The 15,691-nt window shown below is 38.1% G+C and overlaps 1 protein-coding gene across 20 annotated transcripts in view; it reads left to right on the plus strand.

Moving 5' to 3' along the window:
- The window catches only part of DYRK1A (dual specificity tyrosine phosphorylation regulated kinase 1A), a 134,604-nt gene that overhangs the window by 32,127 nt on the left and 86,786 nt on the right, over positions 1-15,691 (plus strand). For 18 of the 20 annotated variants that reach the window (XM_070252315.1, XM_070252323.1, XM_023630145.2 and 15 more), the window contains exon 2: positions 14,410-14,495. The exons of the other annotated variants lie outside the window; for them this stretch is intronic. In XM_070252315.1, coding sequence (XP_070108416.1) covers positions 14,486-14,495 — 10 coding nt within the window. In that variant the 5' untranslated portion in view covers positions 14,410-14,485. The remainder of the gene's footprint in view (positions 1-14,409; positions 14,496-15,691) is intronic. 20 annotated transcript variants of the gene reach the window in all.

The raw sequence follows: 15,691 nt of genomic DNA on the forward strand, positions 1-15,691 counted from the left end.
TTGTTCTGTTTACCTCTTTTTTACCCTGTGGATCACATTTTTCTGTTATTCTTTGTTTGTTTACTAATTTTTGGTTGAGTACTGTTTTCTTCTTCCTAAGAGTGTTAATGTTTGTTCTAGAAGGCTGGTTGGTTACCTTGAGTTTATGTAGATTTGGTTTTATACTTTGTTGTGCAAGATCTATGGAAAGCTCACGGTGACTCCTAGCCCCTCTAATGTGGTGGGGTATGACTTCCACCCTGAGTCTTCCTGTAGATCTTGTCTGGGTTTGGTTTTAGACATTATTAGTCTTGGTCTGGAGTAGGCTACACTCTAGGATGTGGTCTTTAGTCTTGAAAGAGGGAAAGGAATGTTAAGGTGTGTATTAGGGTTCTCCAGAGAAACAGACCCAATAGGAAATATATGATTTATTCTAAGGAATTGGTTTATGTGATTATGGAGGCTGAGAAGTCCCAAGATCTGCACTTGGCATGTTGGAAACCCAGGAGAGCCTATGGTGTAGTTCCAGTTGGAGTCTGAAGGCCTAAGAACCACAAGAGCTAATGGTTTAAGTTCTAGTCCGAAAACCAGAGGCTCAAGATTCAAAAGAGGGGCTGGCTCAGTGGTATAGTGGTTAAGTTCACATGCTCTGCTTTAGTGGCCTGGGGTTTGTGGTTTTGGATCTCAGTTGCGGACCTACACACTGCTCATCAAACCAACCTGTGACAGCATCCCACATACAAAATAGAGGAAGTTTGCTACAGATGTTAGCTCAGCAACAATCTTCCTCACCAAAAAAAAAAAAAAAAAGAGATTCAAGAAGGGCTGCTATTTCAGTTTGGATCCAAAGACAGGAAAAAGGTTGATGTCTCAGCTCAACGCAATCAGGCAAGAGAAGTTCTCTTTTACTTGTGGGAAGGTCAATGCTTTTGTTCTGTTTAGGCCCTCAGCTGACTGGATGAGGCCCACCCACATTAGGGAGGGCAATCAGTCTACTAAGTCAAATCTTTGTTTGTTTTTTTTAAAGATTTTATTTTTCCTTTTTCTCCCCAAAGTCCCCTGGTATATAGTTGTATACTTTTAGTTGTGGGTGCTTCTAGCTGTGGCATGTGGGATGCCACCTCAGCATGGCTTGATGAGTGGTGCCCTGTCCGTGCCTGACATCTGAACTGGCGAAACCCTGGGCCGCCGCAGCGGAGCGCATGAACTTAACCACTCTGCCACAGGGCCAGCCACTCAAATGTTGATCTCTGTCCAGAAACAGCTTCACAGACGTACCCAGAATAGTGTTTGACCAAATATCTGCGCCCAGATATTTGCTTGACCAAATACACAAGGCCTGGTCAAGTTGCCATGTTAAAGTAACCTTCACAGTCTGTTAATGAGATCTCTCCACTGTGGCTGGCTGGGGACTCCAAAATCCCCCAGGTCTGCTCATTATCTCTCACTTCTGTTCTGCTTTCAGCCTCTTAGCGGGCACTTTGTGCCAAGTTTTTGGTAATCTCACCCAGCTCATGCATTCGGGTCCTCTTAGGTCCCCTGCACAAATTTCTGGAGACCACTTTCTGCGTAACTCTCTTTTCTCTGTTGCCCTGTCCCCCAAAGATTGCAGCTGCTTCAGCTCCTTGGAACTCTGATCATTACCTTCACATCTCAGCAAGCCTGCCCTGCCTTGTCTGGACTCCAACTCCCTCCACCATGTTGGGAAATTGTCCCTAGAGAACCAGGGCAAAAAAATAGGCTCAGTGGAGGAGATAATTTTCTTTTAAAATTCTAGCTGTTTCCCTGATTATATTTCACAGAGTCTGCAGATTTTAAAATAATGTTGGGGGCCGGCCCTGTGGCCGAGTAGTTAAAGTTCCGTGTGCTCTGCTTCAGCTTTGCGGGGTTGGATCCCAGGCATGGACCTATTCCACCATTGAGCCATACTGTGGAGGCATCCCACATGCAAAATAGAGGGATATTGGCAGAGATGTTAGCTCAGGGCTGATCTTCCTCAAGCAAAAAAAAAGGAAGATTGGCAATGGATGTTAGCTCAGGTGAATCTTCCTCACCAAAAATTAATAATAATAATATAGTAATTTTGTAGTGATGTGGTCCTTTGTGCTAAGGTCAGGCCAGAGGGGTGAGCTCCATAGTATTTGACTCCCGATTACCACTTAGTGTTGGAATCATGGCCAAGGCAGACTGTGGGAATTTGCAGTGACTGAGGGTTGCCATTCATGAAGCAACTGTTCCATTATTGGATGCCTTCACCCTTTTATTCATTGTCCTGTAACATTCTGCTTATTCTTGGTTTTTGTCCTAGCTTCTTTGACTGTGGGGAACAAGTCAATTCATTCCATCCTTGTGAGACTTGCTTAATTATTTGGAGGCATCTATTCACTGTTTCTTTAGTCTTTCATTGTCTTAGCTGATCAGCCTTGGTACCTCCAGGATCCCCCCCCACTATTGCTTTCTCAGCTTTGAATTTTCTCACCTCCTCTCTTTATGTGGATCTAGAAATGGAAAGAATTGTGAGCTTAAGAAGCCTTACAGACATAAAGATTGCAAATTCAGGTCTCGTCTGTGAAATTCTTGGAAAGGTTATTTCTGATAATCCCCCTTCCTCAAATCTAAGTTTGTTCCCCTCATTATGGTCTCTTTTAGCAATCCTTACTTTCCCTCCTAACCTTTAGCATGGTTTGCAGTCACATATTAGTGTGGTTTTGGTATGTTTCCCACATTAGACTGTGAGTTCCCTGAGGCCAGGCACAGTGACAGTAAATCTCACCCTTATGTCTCCAGTACTCAGCACATACTTGTTAAAGAAATGAATTACGAATTTGAAACTCTGTTCATGTCATGACATCATTTGCTTTTTAGGATATTATTTGTGTATGTGCAGTTATTTAAAATGGTCTTTCAGTTGTTTCAGTAGGCATCAGTGATGGCACTTCTGAAGTGGACGCAAAAGTATCTGTGGTTGTTACCCTTCTCCCTCTCCGGCCCCACCACTTTCTTAGTCTCATTATGCCAACCAGAGATAATGCTGTTAAAGGGGCAGTTATCTTTCTGGACATTTTCTTGTGTATTTTCATTTAGAAATAAGTATGCTTATTCTTGTTATACACATAAATATTATATTTGCACATACTTCAGTGCAGCAGTGGGGTTTGAATGCTCAGTTAAAATGGTAGTTAAATATTATTTTGCTTTTGCATTGGCTTGATAATCAGATCTTTCAGTGTTTATTTTTCAGCTAGTCGTAAGTAAGGCAGACAACCTCTAGACTTCAGTTTCCACGTCTGCTAAGGGATTGATTTGAATTAAATGAAATCGAAGACCTCAGCTCTAAATATGATAATAAATTCAGTGTTATTGTGTCATTCACCCGTATTAGACACCACAAAAAATGTGCTATTTTGTATAATAGAAAAAAGTAGGAAGATAAAAATCAGATGAGACTTTGGGTAGCAAAAGGAAATTTTGGGGTAAGTTGTTCAATTTTTTCCTCATAATGTTCAATATTTTTCCTCCTCAAGTGGCTAGAGAATGTCAGCTGGTGAAACCAGTAGTGAGATCTGTCTTTCTTGTGGACTTTGGTGCTAGAAAGGTTGCACTGTATGGATCCCACCAAGCTGCCTGACGACGTCATGAAGGGAGTTGCCCCTCACTCCCTGCATTTCACATCACAGCATACACTTGTTAACTTGGCGAGCACCCCTGGAGAAATGTTACAGAGACAAGAGCTTATGTAGGTGCATGTTTGTCTGTGACTCATTCAGAAACAGCACTTTATGGAAAGTAATTTCCCAAGCTATTCAACCCCTTTCTCCTCTCCCAAAAGAGAAACAAACAAAAAGAAGAGAAAAAAGCAAATTTTGCTCAGTCATGGAATGTTTGTAAGCTCTCTTGTCATGAAATGTTACTGAATCTTTAAATATTTTTTAGTTAGCTTCTTTTGTCAAGCAGCTCACTTATATTACAGTTTAAAGAATTGTATTTCTAATACTTTTAAAAATATATCATTGCTATTACTTTTTTAAACTTTTAATTATGGAAAACTTCAAATGTACATGAGAATAGACAGAGCCCTCATGTTCCTATCATTCTGCTTCAGCAATTATCAATATTTTGCCTGCCTGGTTTTATAATATTTTCAACCATATTAAAAAATATTCCTTTTAGAGAGATGCTTGGTATTTAACAGGAAAAATGAACAAACAAACTATGCCCAGGTTTTATCTGGTTCTGGCTATTTATATAGTGTTGATAACTATATAAATTATTTTTTAGCTCATATAACAGTCATTCTCTGTAGAAAAAATACTAGATTTTGTGCCTTTTGTATTGAAATGAATTATAGAGCTAAACCGTGGCACACTCATTGTTCTGCCGTTAGGCTGCAGGTATGACTTAACTGTGCTTATCATCTTGTATTAAATATATAAAAACTTTAACTCACCTACTTGTTTCAACAAAGCAACCAAAAGCAGATGTTTTGGGAGATGAGTTGGTTTGATGATTATGTCTTTTTTCTCTCTTCTACTGAGAGTTGGCTGTAGTTGAGAAAGCTGGTCTTGGAGGGTGAGATGAAGAAGGCTTTTTCCTCTTTCTGGGGCTAGATGCTGACATGCACACGGTCAGTTACCTACAGGTCAAGGCGGAGTGGGGTTAGGGCTGTAATCATGGTATAAATACTGCTGTAGCAGGGTTGAGGAGGAAGTGGCATTTGTAGGAGGTGCTGGGGGAGACTTTCTGGAGGAGAGAGCATTGGTGTTGCCCTTGGAGCATGGTGTTGACAGGCAGAGGTGGGTAAGGAAGGCTCATGGAATAGACTGAGCAAAAAGGTGGTATTTGGGGAATGAGCTTTGTCCCTTGTGGCTGGAGTGTAGATTTGGGGAGTGTGTCGTAGGAGATAAGACTAGGGAAAGGTGGAGGTAATGATAGTATAAAGTATAGCAGTGTAAAGAAGTAAACGTGCGTTGAGCACTTACTGTGCAATATTTTAAATACTCTTCGTGTGCTCTGTCATTGGGAATACAATAATTTACAGGATTAGCCACATTTTGTAGCTGAGGACACTTAGTCCCCTACAGGAGAGGGCACTCAGTAAGCTGTGGAGCCCGGAGTTAAACTAGGGTGGGCTGACTCTGAGCCTGATGGCACAGGGCCTTGAACACCAGGTGAAGCAACTCTAAGCACTTTTTTGGGTCTTACTGTGGGTGATGATCTAGTAGTATATTAACTGATTTTTAAAAATAAGATCTTTAATAGTTTATTATGATGAACTTTTTACCTATATTGGAGTTTTAAAAATTGGATGTACTTGGAAGTTGTTCTCATAGTTGTGGTCCTTAGAAGAATGGACTGAGACTGGCTAATTGGGTTGAGAAGAGAGATTGTCTTGCTGTCGAGTTGGAGAAGTAGCTGAGGAGTAAGTCTTGTGTATGAAGAGTGTTTTGTAGGCTGTGTGTAGCTGTTTTCTGTTTCTTCAGAGTGCAAACATCGTGAACTTGTTAGGATAGAGGAATTTCGTATAATTTATGGCTAAGGATTTGAAAATTATTGGTATAGTTTATCATGAGAATTATTTTTGAGGTGGGTAGATTTTCACTATGTTTAGGATTTTCTTCTGCTTCAGGAGGAAGGGGTGCTTAAGATGATGTTTTAAAGGTTTTTCCAGATCTTTGTTCCAAGATTTATCTTTATACTAATTCCAGCTTTCTCACCTATTGTATGTCTCCTGGTCTTATATGGAAATAAGAGAGCAGTAATACTGTGTTAAGGTTTGTAGTTTTGATTGAAAGGGCAAACCAAAATAAGAAAACAAAACCCCACCGTGACGGCTAGAGAAATAGCATGCCCATATATTGCAAGGCTGTGAACGAGGTCCCAGAAGTTGAATATCCAGTCTAGTGAGGCTGGTGAAATTTGAAGTATAGGTTGGGAAATGTTGACATCAGCAAATAAGTCATGTATTAGGATTATGACAGTTTGACTACTGATAATCCATGCCAGTCACTTTTACAGAATTTCCATTGATCAAGAAAATCTTAGGTTAAGATCTTAAGGTTTAACTAGGTTTAAGATTTTATTTTGCTACAAAATGCACATTCAAGAAAATTTAGAAAATACAGAAGATAAGAATAAGTTTCCTGTATTTCTTCTCTTTGGAGATAACTACTATTTTTGTGTATAATCTGTCAGGTTTTTTCCTGCACACAAGTATTTTTCTTTCTCTTTTAAAAATAAATATAATCATATGGTATCTGCATACTGCGTTTTAACCCACTTTTTTCTACATAAAACAATATTTTCCATGTTGTTATTTCACTATACCAGTGTATTTATTGAACATCTACTGTGATATAATAGAAATAGGAGACTTAGCAAGCAGTAGATAATTTCACTGGAGTAAGAGTATAGCATTAATTAACAAAATATAATGGTAGGTAATTAAATGGAAGTTCAGTGGAGAGAGTGGAGTGACCTTAAGCTGGATAAAGGAGAATTGAGGTGGTCTTGAAGGATGAGTAGGATTTAGGTAAAGATTTAGGTAAAGAAAAGGCAAATTGTAGGTGGGGGAAATGATTTGAGCATTGGTGCAGAAGGAGATTAAATGGCATTTTATAGAATGCCATGCCAAGCTCTGAGTTTAGGGAAGTAAGATTTGATCAAACGTTCTTAAGTTATGGAGGGGTTAAATCTAGGTTGAAAGTGCTGTGCTTCAGGAATGTATGTGTGGCAGCTAACTGTGGGATAAATTGAGACAAGGGATAAGCTGCCTTTAAGTACAGTAGTTCCCAAATTTGGCTGTGCTCAAGAATCACCTGGAAATTGTTGTTTAAAAAAGCAAAGAAGATTCTTGGGTTCTTCTCCATGCTTCCTGAATCAGGATCTTTGGGAGTGGAGTCTGCAGCCTAGTTTTGGGAACCTCCTCCTCCCCTAGTGTTTCTGACGTACCATCAGGCTGGGAGATGCTTAGTTCTAGGAGGCATCTGTAACACTGAACATGGAATAAGGACCTGGACCAAGGTGATTCAGTGGTCATGGAGAAGAATGGAAAGGCATAGGCTTTTTTGAAACTTGATAGGATTTAGGGAGACCCTTTAGAGGAGATGAGTCAGCAGTCTTAGTGAAGTCACTGGAAGAATGGTGGGGCCCTGGGTAGGGATGGGAAGGTGAGTTGTGTGAGGACGGGGTAAGGATGTGTTTTAGGCATTGTGAGTTGAGGTAGTAATGTGGCCTATAGGCGACATCCAGCAGCTTGTTGGACTAGATCTTGAGTGAGAGGTTAGGGTAGAGAAGAAAGTCCAGAATTATTAGTTCAGAGTAAAACTTTGAAGTACTTCTTTTGGAGGGAAAGATGTATAGAGATGAGTTGGGGGGCCAGGGGTGGAACTGGAGGTAACACCTGAGGTTTGGGCTAAAAGTGAAAGAGACATGGACTATTTGGAGGATAACTGGTACTCTGAAATGTAAGACCACACATTTTAAGAATTTTTGAAGAGGTAGCATTTCCCTGTAAGTTCCACAAAAGTGTAATGGGGAAAGTACATAAAACTGTACTCATTTTACTGCTCTTAGTAATAGGCTTGTGGGAGAAAAATGTAAGCCATTACTAACTGTGTGCATTTTTTATTATTTCTGGGACTTGTTATTTTTCCATATTTTTGAAATGCAAGGGTAATTAAAAGCAGTGATTTATTAAACTATCTATAATTATATATGTATAAAAGTACATATAGCCAGCTAAGTATATGTGTACATGCACTTATGTAAATTCATTATATAATGTATATTTTATAAGTAAATATGTATGTGTCTATATATTTGTACTTTAGACCATCCTATTGAGGAAAGTCAGTGCTATCAGGAGAGAGCAGAGTGGTTTTCCAGTGCATTTCTTAGAAACTAGTTACCAGAAGGGCTTGCAGGCTATTGATTGAACGTGTTCTTCCCAAGTGTCTTCTGTCTGATAGACACTGCTTTGTTGATGGAACACATAATGAGATCACCCCAGCATTCAGGTTAGGGAGGGAACTGTAACGAGAGAGAACATTAAGCACTGGATCTCATCCTCGTTTGATTCTCAGGAGCACCTGGAGGTCATTGGACCACCCCTTTTTAATTCCTCTTAGGAGCTAAAATTAATTTGAGTATGTTATGTGATCTGTCAGCAAGCATATCAACAGAAGAGATTGAAAAATTCCTGGGGTTTTGTTCATAATACTTTGCTCTTAGTTCCTATTAACAGGTGGGTAAAAGCAAGATCCAAGGTTCAAAGTTTATGGTAGTGAAAAATTGGAAACAACCCAGATAATCCCCCAGTAGATACTTGCTTAAAGTAAACTTAGATCTGTGCAATGGAGTGCTATACAACTATTAAAAATGGTACAAATGTAAATTATTGATGTAAAGATGTAAAATTAAAAAAATAAGAGCAGAGATTCCTTATCTTAGAGTGCTGAAATTTTGCTTGGCTTTTAGTTATTTGTTTCTAGTTAGTTCTTATTCCCTTTTTAAAAAGTAATGAACACGTAACATTTTATAATCAGAAAATAGTCTGTTTATTTCAGATAAATGATGGAAGAAAAACTTGGGGTTTTTAAATTTTAAGTGGAAGAAGACTGTCATTCACTTCGAGCTTCTGAACATGATTGCACACAATTGGGTTGGAATGGTGACAGGGTTTGTTTTTAAGGTGTCTAGTTCTGATGAGAATGGGCTGTGTGGGTAGACTGAGCAGAGTGTGCGCACAGAACAAGGAGGGCCTTGACTAAGATAGGAACGGTGCAAATGGAGCCACGAGGCCAGTTTGAAAGACCATTCTGAGGTGAAATCCACACAAAAGTTTGTGGTTTGGAGGTGCGATAAGCAATAGGAAAGAAGTCCTACGATGATCAGAGTTTTAGTTTGGGAGATGGGTGATGGTGACACCCATTAACCAAGGCTGAGGACACAGGAAGGAGAAATGGGGTTTTTTCCTGTCCTGCTTGGTCTTGCCTCCCCTTTTGTGAGCAGGGAGAAGGGTGGGGGATGGTGCATTCAGTGTCACATGGGACCTGAGAGCAGCGGCGTTGGCGTCACTGTGGTTGGGTTTGATTAGTATCCATCTACAGTTAGTCATGTTTGACTTGGGGCGACTTCACCTTACTTTTCTGGGCCTTTCCTTACCTGTAAAGTGAGGATAATAGTACTACTTACCTTACTGTTTATGGGGATTAAGTGAATTAAAGGAAAATATTTACCTGTCCATTAACGATAAGACATCTCATATGCACTCCTAACTGGGAAACAGTAAGAACTGGGACATTCAAGCTCAGTTCACTGGGCTCTCAGAAATGTGGGCCTGAAACTCTGTAGAGAGAGGTGCACTAGAGTCAAGCCAGCTTTTAAAAGTCTGCTGAATTCCACATACAGCTAAAATAGTACTTAAATTTGACTTTCAACCAACTGTCTTAGAAATGTGCCTTCTGGAACTTAAACGTCTGATTATGATAGGGATAGTTCCTACTGTCTACTTTATATAGGAGTCACTCTCCAGTAGCAGGAGTTGGGTTCTTGAAAAGTTCTCTGGTCTGAGAATTCATGTTTGAGGAACTCAGAATACAAGAGAATACATGTAAATATGTTGATATGCTCAAAGGTTGATATAAACCTGGTCGAATCGTTAGGCTTTCACACTCCAGGAAGACAAAGGATAGCAAGCCAAATAGGGTCTCCGCGGTAGTTTCTGTGTTTTGAATGAGTGACAGGTAGCTGTACTTCACACTTACTGATCACAGCTTACCCCTAGAAACCTTTCAGTCTCTGCCCTCCAGTCTTTAAAAAGATATTTGTCATTGTATTATGCATTGTTACAGATATATGCATGTGAGGTATTTCCTTCCTGTTTTCCTGTATTTATTGCTGGATCCAAATACTTAGTGCCTAATTTTGTCTCATTTGAGTCCAGATGTTGTCCCACAGAGGCCAAGTAACTTGGTGCTTGAGGTCGCAGAAGTTTGGGGCAGTGTTTATTTAATTCACCCAGCTCTTGGTTCTTGAACCTTCTCTCCAGTCCTTGCTCAGGGTCGTGTCTTATATAATTTCATGAGAAATTGTGTCCTTTCCCCTTTAACACACATCTCAGCTACTTCCGCTTCCAGCACGCCATTGGAGTTGGACATAGAGTCCAAGACCAGGTTCATAATCCTTCATGTCCTTTTATCTTGCCCAGGACTTGAGTGCAAAAATGACTTACCTGTTATTATTGTTTACCCAGTTTGTCTCCTTTACAAATTGTTTTGGTAAAGGGAATATATAACAATCTGTTATATGCTGTAATCAAAATTTATCTGCTAGGCCAACTTTTGGGGAGAGTTACTTTTCCATTCTGCTAAACTGAAATGCTTTTTACAACTTAATTTACTACTTAGGAGCTTTATTTCATGTTTGGGATGGTTGAGGCAGCTGAGTGAGTTCAGGGTCTAAAATCAGACTTAGAGACACCTAGATTCTTGTATCTTTGTAATTTTCTCGTAGCCATTTCAGTGATCCTCAATGAGAGGCGTTTTGGTGTGGTGGAAAATATGAACTTTAGTGTGGGACCAGAGTTCACAAGCTGTGACTTCAGACTGGGCCAGTTAACCTCTCTGACCCTTAGTTTTGCCCTGTGATGAAGTGGAGGTAACCCTGCCTGCTTTGAGCGCTTTTCGGAGATTAAATGTGTCAGCGTCGGTAGTGTCTCAGGTCAGTGGTCAGTGTGTAGTTAAGTGTTCAGCAAATGTTCTTTTCCCTGCATACTCTTAATTTTGATTTGATATAACATTCTATAGTCTTGTGCTTTTTGCCTTTGTAATTAATTTTTTTAAGACTGGCTATTTCCTAGGGGTTTTGGGGAGAGTCGTAAACGTTCCTGGCTTTTAGGATTTCACTTGACTCCTTTGGCTATTATAATTCTAGAAACTCTATTTCTAAAGTTATAGTATGCGAAAAGAAAATATTTTCTTCTGTCACTTTATCTGTTAGTGTAAATGAGCAGAAGTTTATAAGGAAAGCTAGTCATAGTGTATAATTTTTAGATAATCACATTGTAATTTTAATCCATGGAATCAAATTTATCAACCAAGTTATCCTTGATTTCACTTACTATCTAACTTGTCCTTTTAAATCCCATTGTGCGTTATATTTTATTTTTTAATATGGGTTAAAAATTTTTAATCGTTAAACAAACGCACAAGAATATATATAACTTGTAAAATTAAAAGATAATAAACAACTGTGTACTTCCATCCAGTTTAAGAAATAAAACAGTGCCTACCAGTACTTCTCAACCTGGTATCATGCTGATGCTTTCCCCCTGCTGCTTGTAATAGTTTCCTACTACTTTAGTTTGAAACTAGATAGAACTTTTAGTTTTGTGTCATTACAAGACGTTGTGACATTAGAGAAAAGCATTGTATCTGCCCTGTAGTTCATTAACTCCTGAGTTTATCTAGATTTGCCATATCATGCAAGTGCATTCATTTCAATTACACTTTTGCCACTTTTGGTCTTTTTGGATTATTATTAATTTTATAAGTCTCTGTATATCAGCGCTTTTAAATAGATGTCTTGATATTCTCTCCTCCTCCCCTAGCCCCTCAAGAGAGACAGACAGACACCAAGAGACTGAGTCTGATGCCTGCTTACCTGAGCATAGCATGTGCTTAATTCAGACAGCCTGTTAAAATCCTGCTATCCGTGAAGATGTGCTCTATGCTATTACTTTATGCACTGATTTTCAGAGAACTAAAAAGTGGTTTGTAAGTTTACCTTCAAAAACCACTTAAGCTCAGATTGTTCATAGACCATTGTATTGCTTTTGGCAAAATGTCAGCTAAAACAGACTGTAAAAGATTTTGAGGGTTATGGGAGGTTCCTGTGGTAAGGATAGTAGACGCTTTTCATTAGCATCTAATTTTGCTAATTTGTGATGACTTCATTTGTAGGGGAAAAGATGAAAAGTACACTGAAAGTTTTACTCAGAAAAGTTTAAAATATGACTGTCTGGGTTTTTAAGCGTCTTTAGAAAGAAAATTGTGTCTATAGTTTGCAAAGTACATTTGGTGTTTTGTCTACTTATTGTGGTAAAACCCTCAGCGAATAGAAGCTTTTTGTTTTCTTTTGAAAAGCGACCAACCTGAAGGATGTATGAAATAATCACTAGAATCTTTATTTAAAGCAATCCAAGGTCAAGACTTAAGGAGTTTATCATTGCTTAGTATGTGAAGGTTTGGTTGCTGCCTGTATCCCCAGCAAATTTTGTGACTCAGACGCTGTACCCTTTGCCAAAGGCTGCTTTTCAGATGAGTAGTGGTTATGGACGACTTTTCTAAAAGATGTCAGTTTTCAGGCCAATTTTGATGATCCGTATAGTCAGATGCCTTATCCATTGTGCTGCTGGCCCACCCATATTTCTTATCTTTAGATATTTAAAACAGCAATAAAGTAATCTAATTTCTAGCAACTTTTAATAGAAAGAATAGTAGTGTGTTACTTGATCCTGCTTTCTTCTTATAAAGTGTTTTTGATCAGTAATACCTTTCTTTTCCTATTGAAATCATTGAAGTTGACAGGTGTAGGTAGTGTTGTAACATTTTATAGGTGAAGAATGTAATGTTGAGAGCCTAAAGAATTTGATAATATGTAGTTCATAACTAGAGGGTTAATTCACATTCTCTTTCCCTATGGTCCCTACTAGAATTGTAAAGACAATTATGAGGGGAAAATTGTTAGAAAACTATGTCTTCGAAATAAAGATCTTTAATCTTGATGTTTCAAATACTATTTTGCAAATACAGCTATTTTAATACAGTACTTTAATGTTCGTCCATTGATCTATTCATATACCCCCCAAATTGAGTACCACTTGGTCCCATGTTAGGGTTTTACTTGATAATGTAGCAGCATCTAAACTGAAAGAGGTTCTTCAGGAATGGAATCTGGAATATAGGTAATGATTTTAGACCCAGGCAATTCCTAATTTACAAATAATTCCTACATTTAAACACCCGTCCCTGAGCTCCTGCTCCAGCTGCTCCTCTTCCAGCTGCTGCTATTTAGAGCACGGACTTCGAGCTCTTAAAGAACCCAGGAATTCAGAAGTAGAAGGAGAAATAAGTGAAAAGCAGAAATATTTTTGGGCAATAAGTATAGACTTAAATCTATATTATGACCCACTTGCCTAAAAGTGTTTTTCTTCAAACTACCTTAGTTGTTTCTTACTTTATTTTGTAATACTATTAGAATTCTACCAATTAGGGGTTGGTTTGGGCTAACTAGCATCCTTGTTGAAAATTGCAAATATTAAAAGTTAATTATTTCAGCTCACTTCATTTTTTCCTATCACATCCCTGAATTGAACTACACTGAGGCAATAGGAGCTTTGGATGATAACTTAGGAACATACTTTTGGGAAAGGATGATGATTATTAAGCAGGGTGATCGAGATGCCATAATGTAACATTTAGGGAATGACAGGCATCAGTTGAGAGAGTGCTAATAAAGGAAAACAATCTATTTTAGAATTTGTCCAGATAAAGAGAGGATCTAGAATTGGTTCACTCTGTATGTCTTCTGCAGGCTCCCCAGTATCTATGACCAGTAATATCTTTTGGGATCAATAGTTTCTTTTGGCTAGCCTGGGAACGTGGCCAACATAAGCAACATTGTTTCATTAGGAATACTTATTGAATTCCACAGTATCAATTTAAAACATAAAGTTTTAGACTGAAACTCATTTCTAAGTTAGGTTTTAGCCTGGGCTTGTCTGTCTCTTCTGCTGTTACCGTGTGCTCTTCGTTGCCGACAACAACTGAGATTGCTTTTGCTTTCCCGTCAGACATTATGGAATTTGCAAGTCAGTCATGAAATGCGAATGGAAGCAATAAGTAGGAAGTATAGTGAAAGAATTACAATAAAGTAAGAGAAGCCACTTGGAAAGCAAAAGAGGGCTTAAGGGAGCGGTCCTAATTTACAAATAACAGCCGTAGATTGACATGTTATCTTTCCTATATAGTAATTTTCGTTGCTTCTGATAGAAAGCCCCGATGAAAAGTGAATTCCCCTTCATACTGATTTGTGAGTTGATGGAGCTTACGAAATGTAGATCCCCCCAAATTACGTAGAATAGTGGAATATTGACTCTTTTCATATCTAGAAATGCGTTCAGTTTTCATCGATGATAGGCAGATTTTAAAACTGTTTTTCTCTCTGATAACTGAATACTTTGTATTTTATATGTAATTGATTTTCATTAATGAAAATTATTTTCTAGTAAACTTAAATAAATGTTAGTAAATGAATTTGTTAGTAATATTATCTCTGTTTTGGGGATTGTAGTTACATTAGATGTTCCTCAATTAGGGGTAATTGTCTTGCATCCTTATCTCTTATCATAATCTGTTTTTCTTCACACAGTGTTATAGTTTTGCTGCTGGACTCTTCCCTCCCTTCCCCCACCCCATCAGGATGATATGAGACTTGAAAGAAGACGATGCATACAGGTGACTCAAGTTTTGAAATACAGTAAAACTATGGCTGTCTGAGAGAATGTGGGAACTGGTGGTATATTTTGAATGGGGGAGCTTTCTGATAAACAGCATTAGTGGGGAAAATTATTTAGATCAATAAATGCAAAGATAGTAGGGGTATTTATTAAACTTTGAGAATCAGTTTGATAATCAGTGTCTTATAGTGGTAGTAAATACAAATATAGCATAGTAGTTGCTAGTACTTGGCCTTTATAGAAGTGAATGGTTGGCTAATACTTTGGTGAGAATTGAAGTATTTCTGTTAAAAATAAATAAAATACTCACCTTTATGGTTGAATGCATGTTTCCCTCAGATCCCTATTAGAATAGAGCAAATCTTTTAAAGGCGTAGAGAGTAGATGTTAGTGGTTTATCTTAAGTAAGACTGACAGTTAAGGATGTTACACCCATATGTATGATTCCTTAAAAAAAATATGGTCTGGGATTTTACTTTTTCTTTCCTTGTTCCTTCCCTCTTTCCATCCCTTCCTTCATCCCTCTTTCTCTCTTTTCTTTTTCCTCCCTTCTTCCTTTTCGTCCTTTTGTCATTTATATTTATATAGTAAAACATTATGAAGGCATTTTTGAAAGAATATTTTTGATTGCTTTGTAATTAATTGAGGTGATCTTATTCATACATGGAAAAATGGGGACTGCTCCATTTATGGCTGTGTTCAAACTCTTGAAAATATAGTGTAGCTAATGGGTAAAGTGTTAGCTTTTAAACTTGTATGTTCTTAAATCAGGTCAGTTGTGAGCATTTTGTTGAACCAAGTGGCTTATATTGGTAGACCTTATCAGAGATAATCTTACTTGATTATATTTATAAACTGTTTGGAAATGCGGTAGAAGTAACTACGTAAATCTTGAATAGATATTTAATTATATTACTGGTGTAGCTATTAAAGTTTTTGTGATTGGTTTTTGTTTTTGGTGATCTTTGTTTTCTAAAAGGAAAAAATTACCATTTTTTGACTTTAGAGTGGGATTTCAAAAATGTCTCAGCTGTACCATTTTGCGTGAAGAAATGTGCTTGAATATATTTGTAAATTATAGATCAAATATTTTACATTCATGAGGGACTCAAAGAATCTGATGGTAATTCTTTTTGAAGTAAAAGATGATTGAGTAATCACCTCTGTAACCCATCTCTCAGGTGTGCACATCTA

The sequence above is a fragment of the Equus caballus genome, chromosome 26 (assembly GCF_041296265.1).
Source record: "Equus caballus isolate H_3958 breed thoroughbred chromosome 26, TB-T2T, whole genome shotgun sequence".
Lineage (NCBI taxonomy): Eukaryota > Metazoa > Chordata > Mammalia > Perissodactyla > Equidae > Equus > Equus caballus.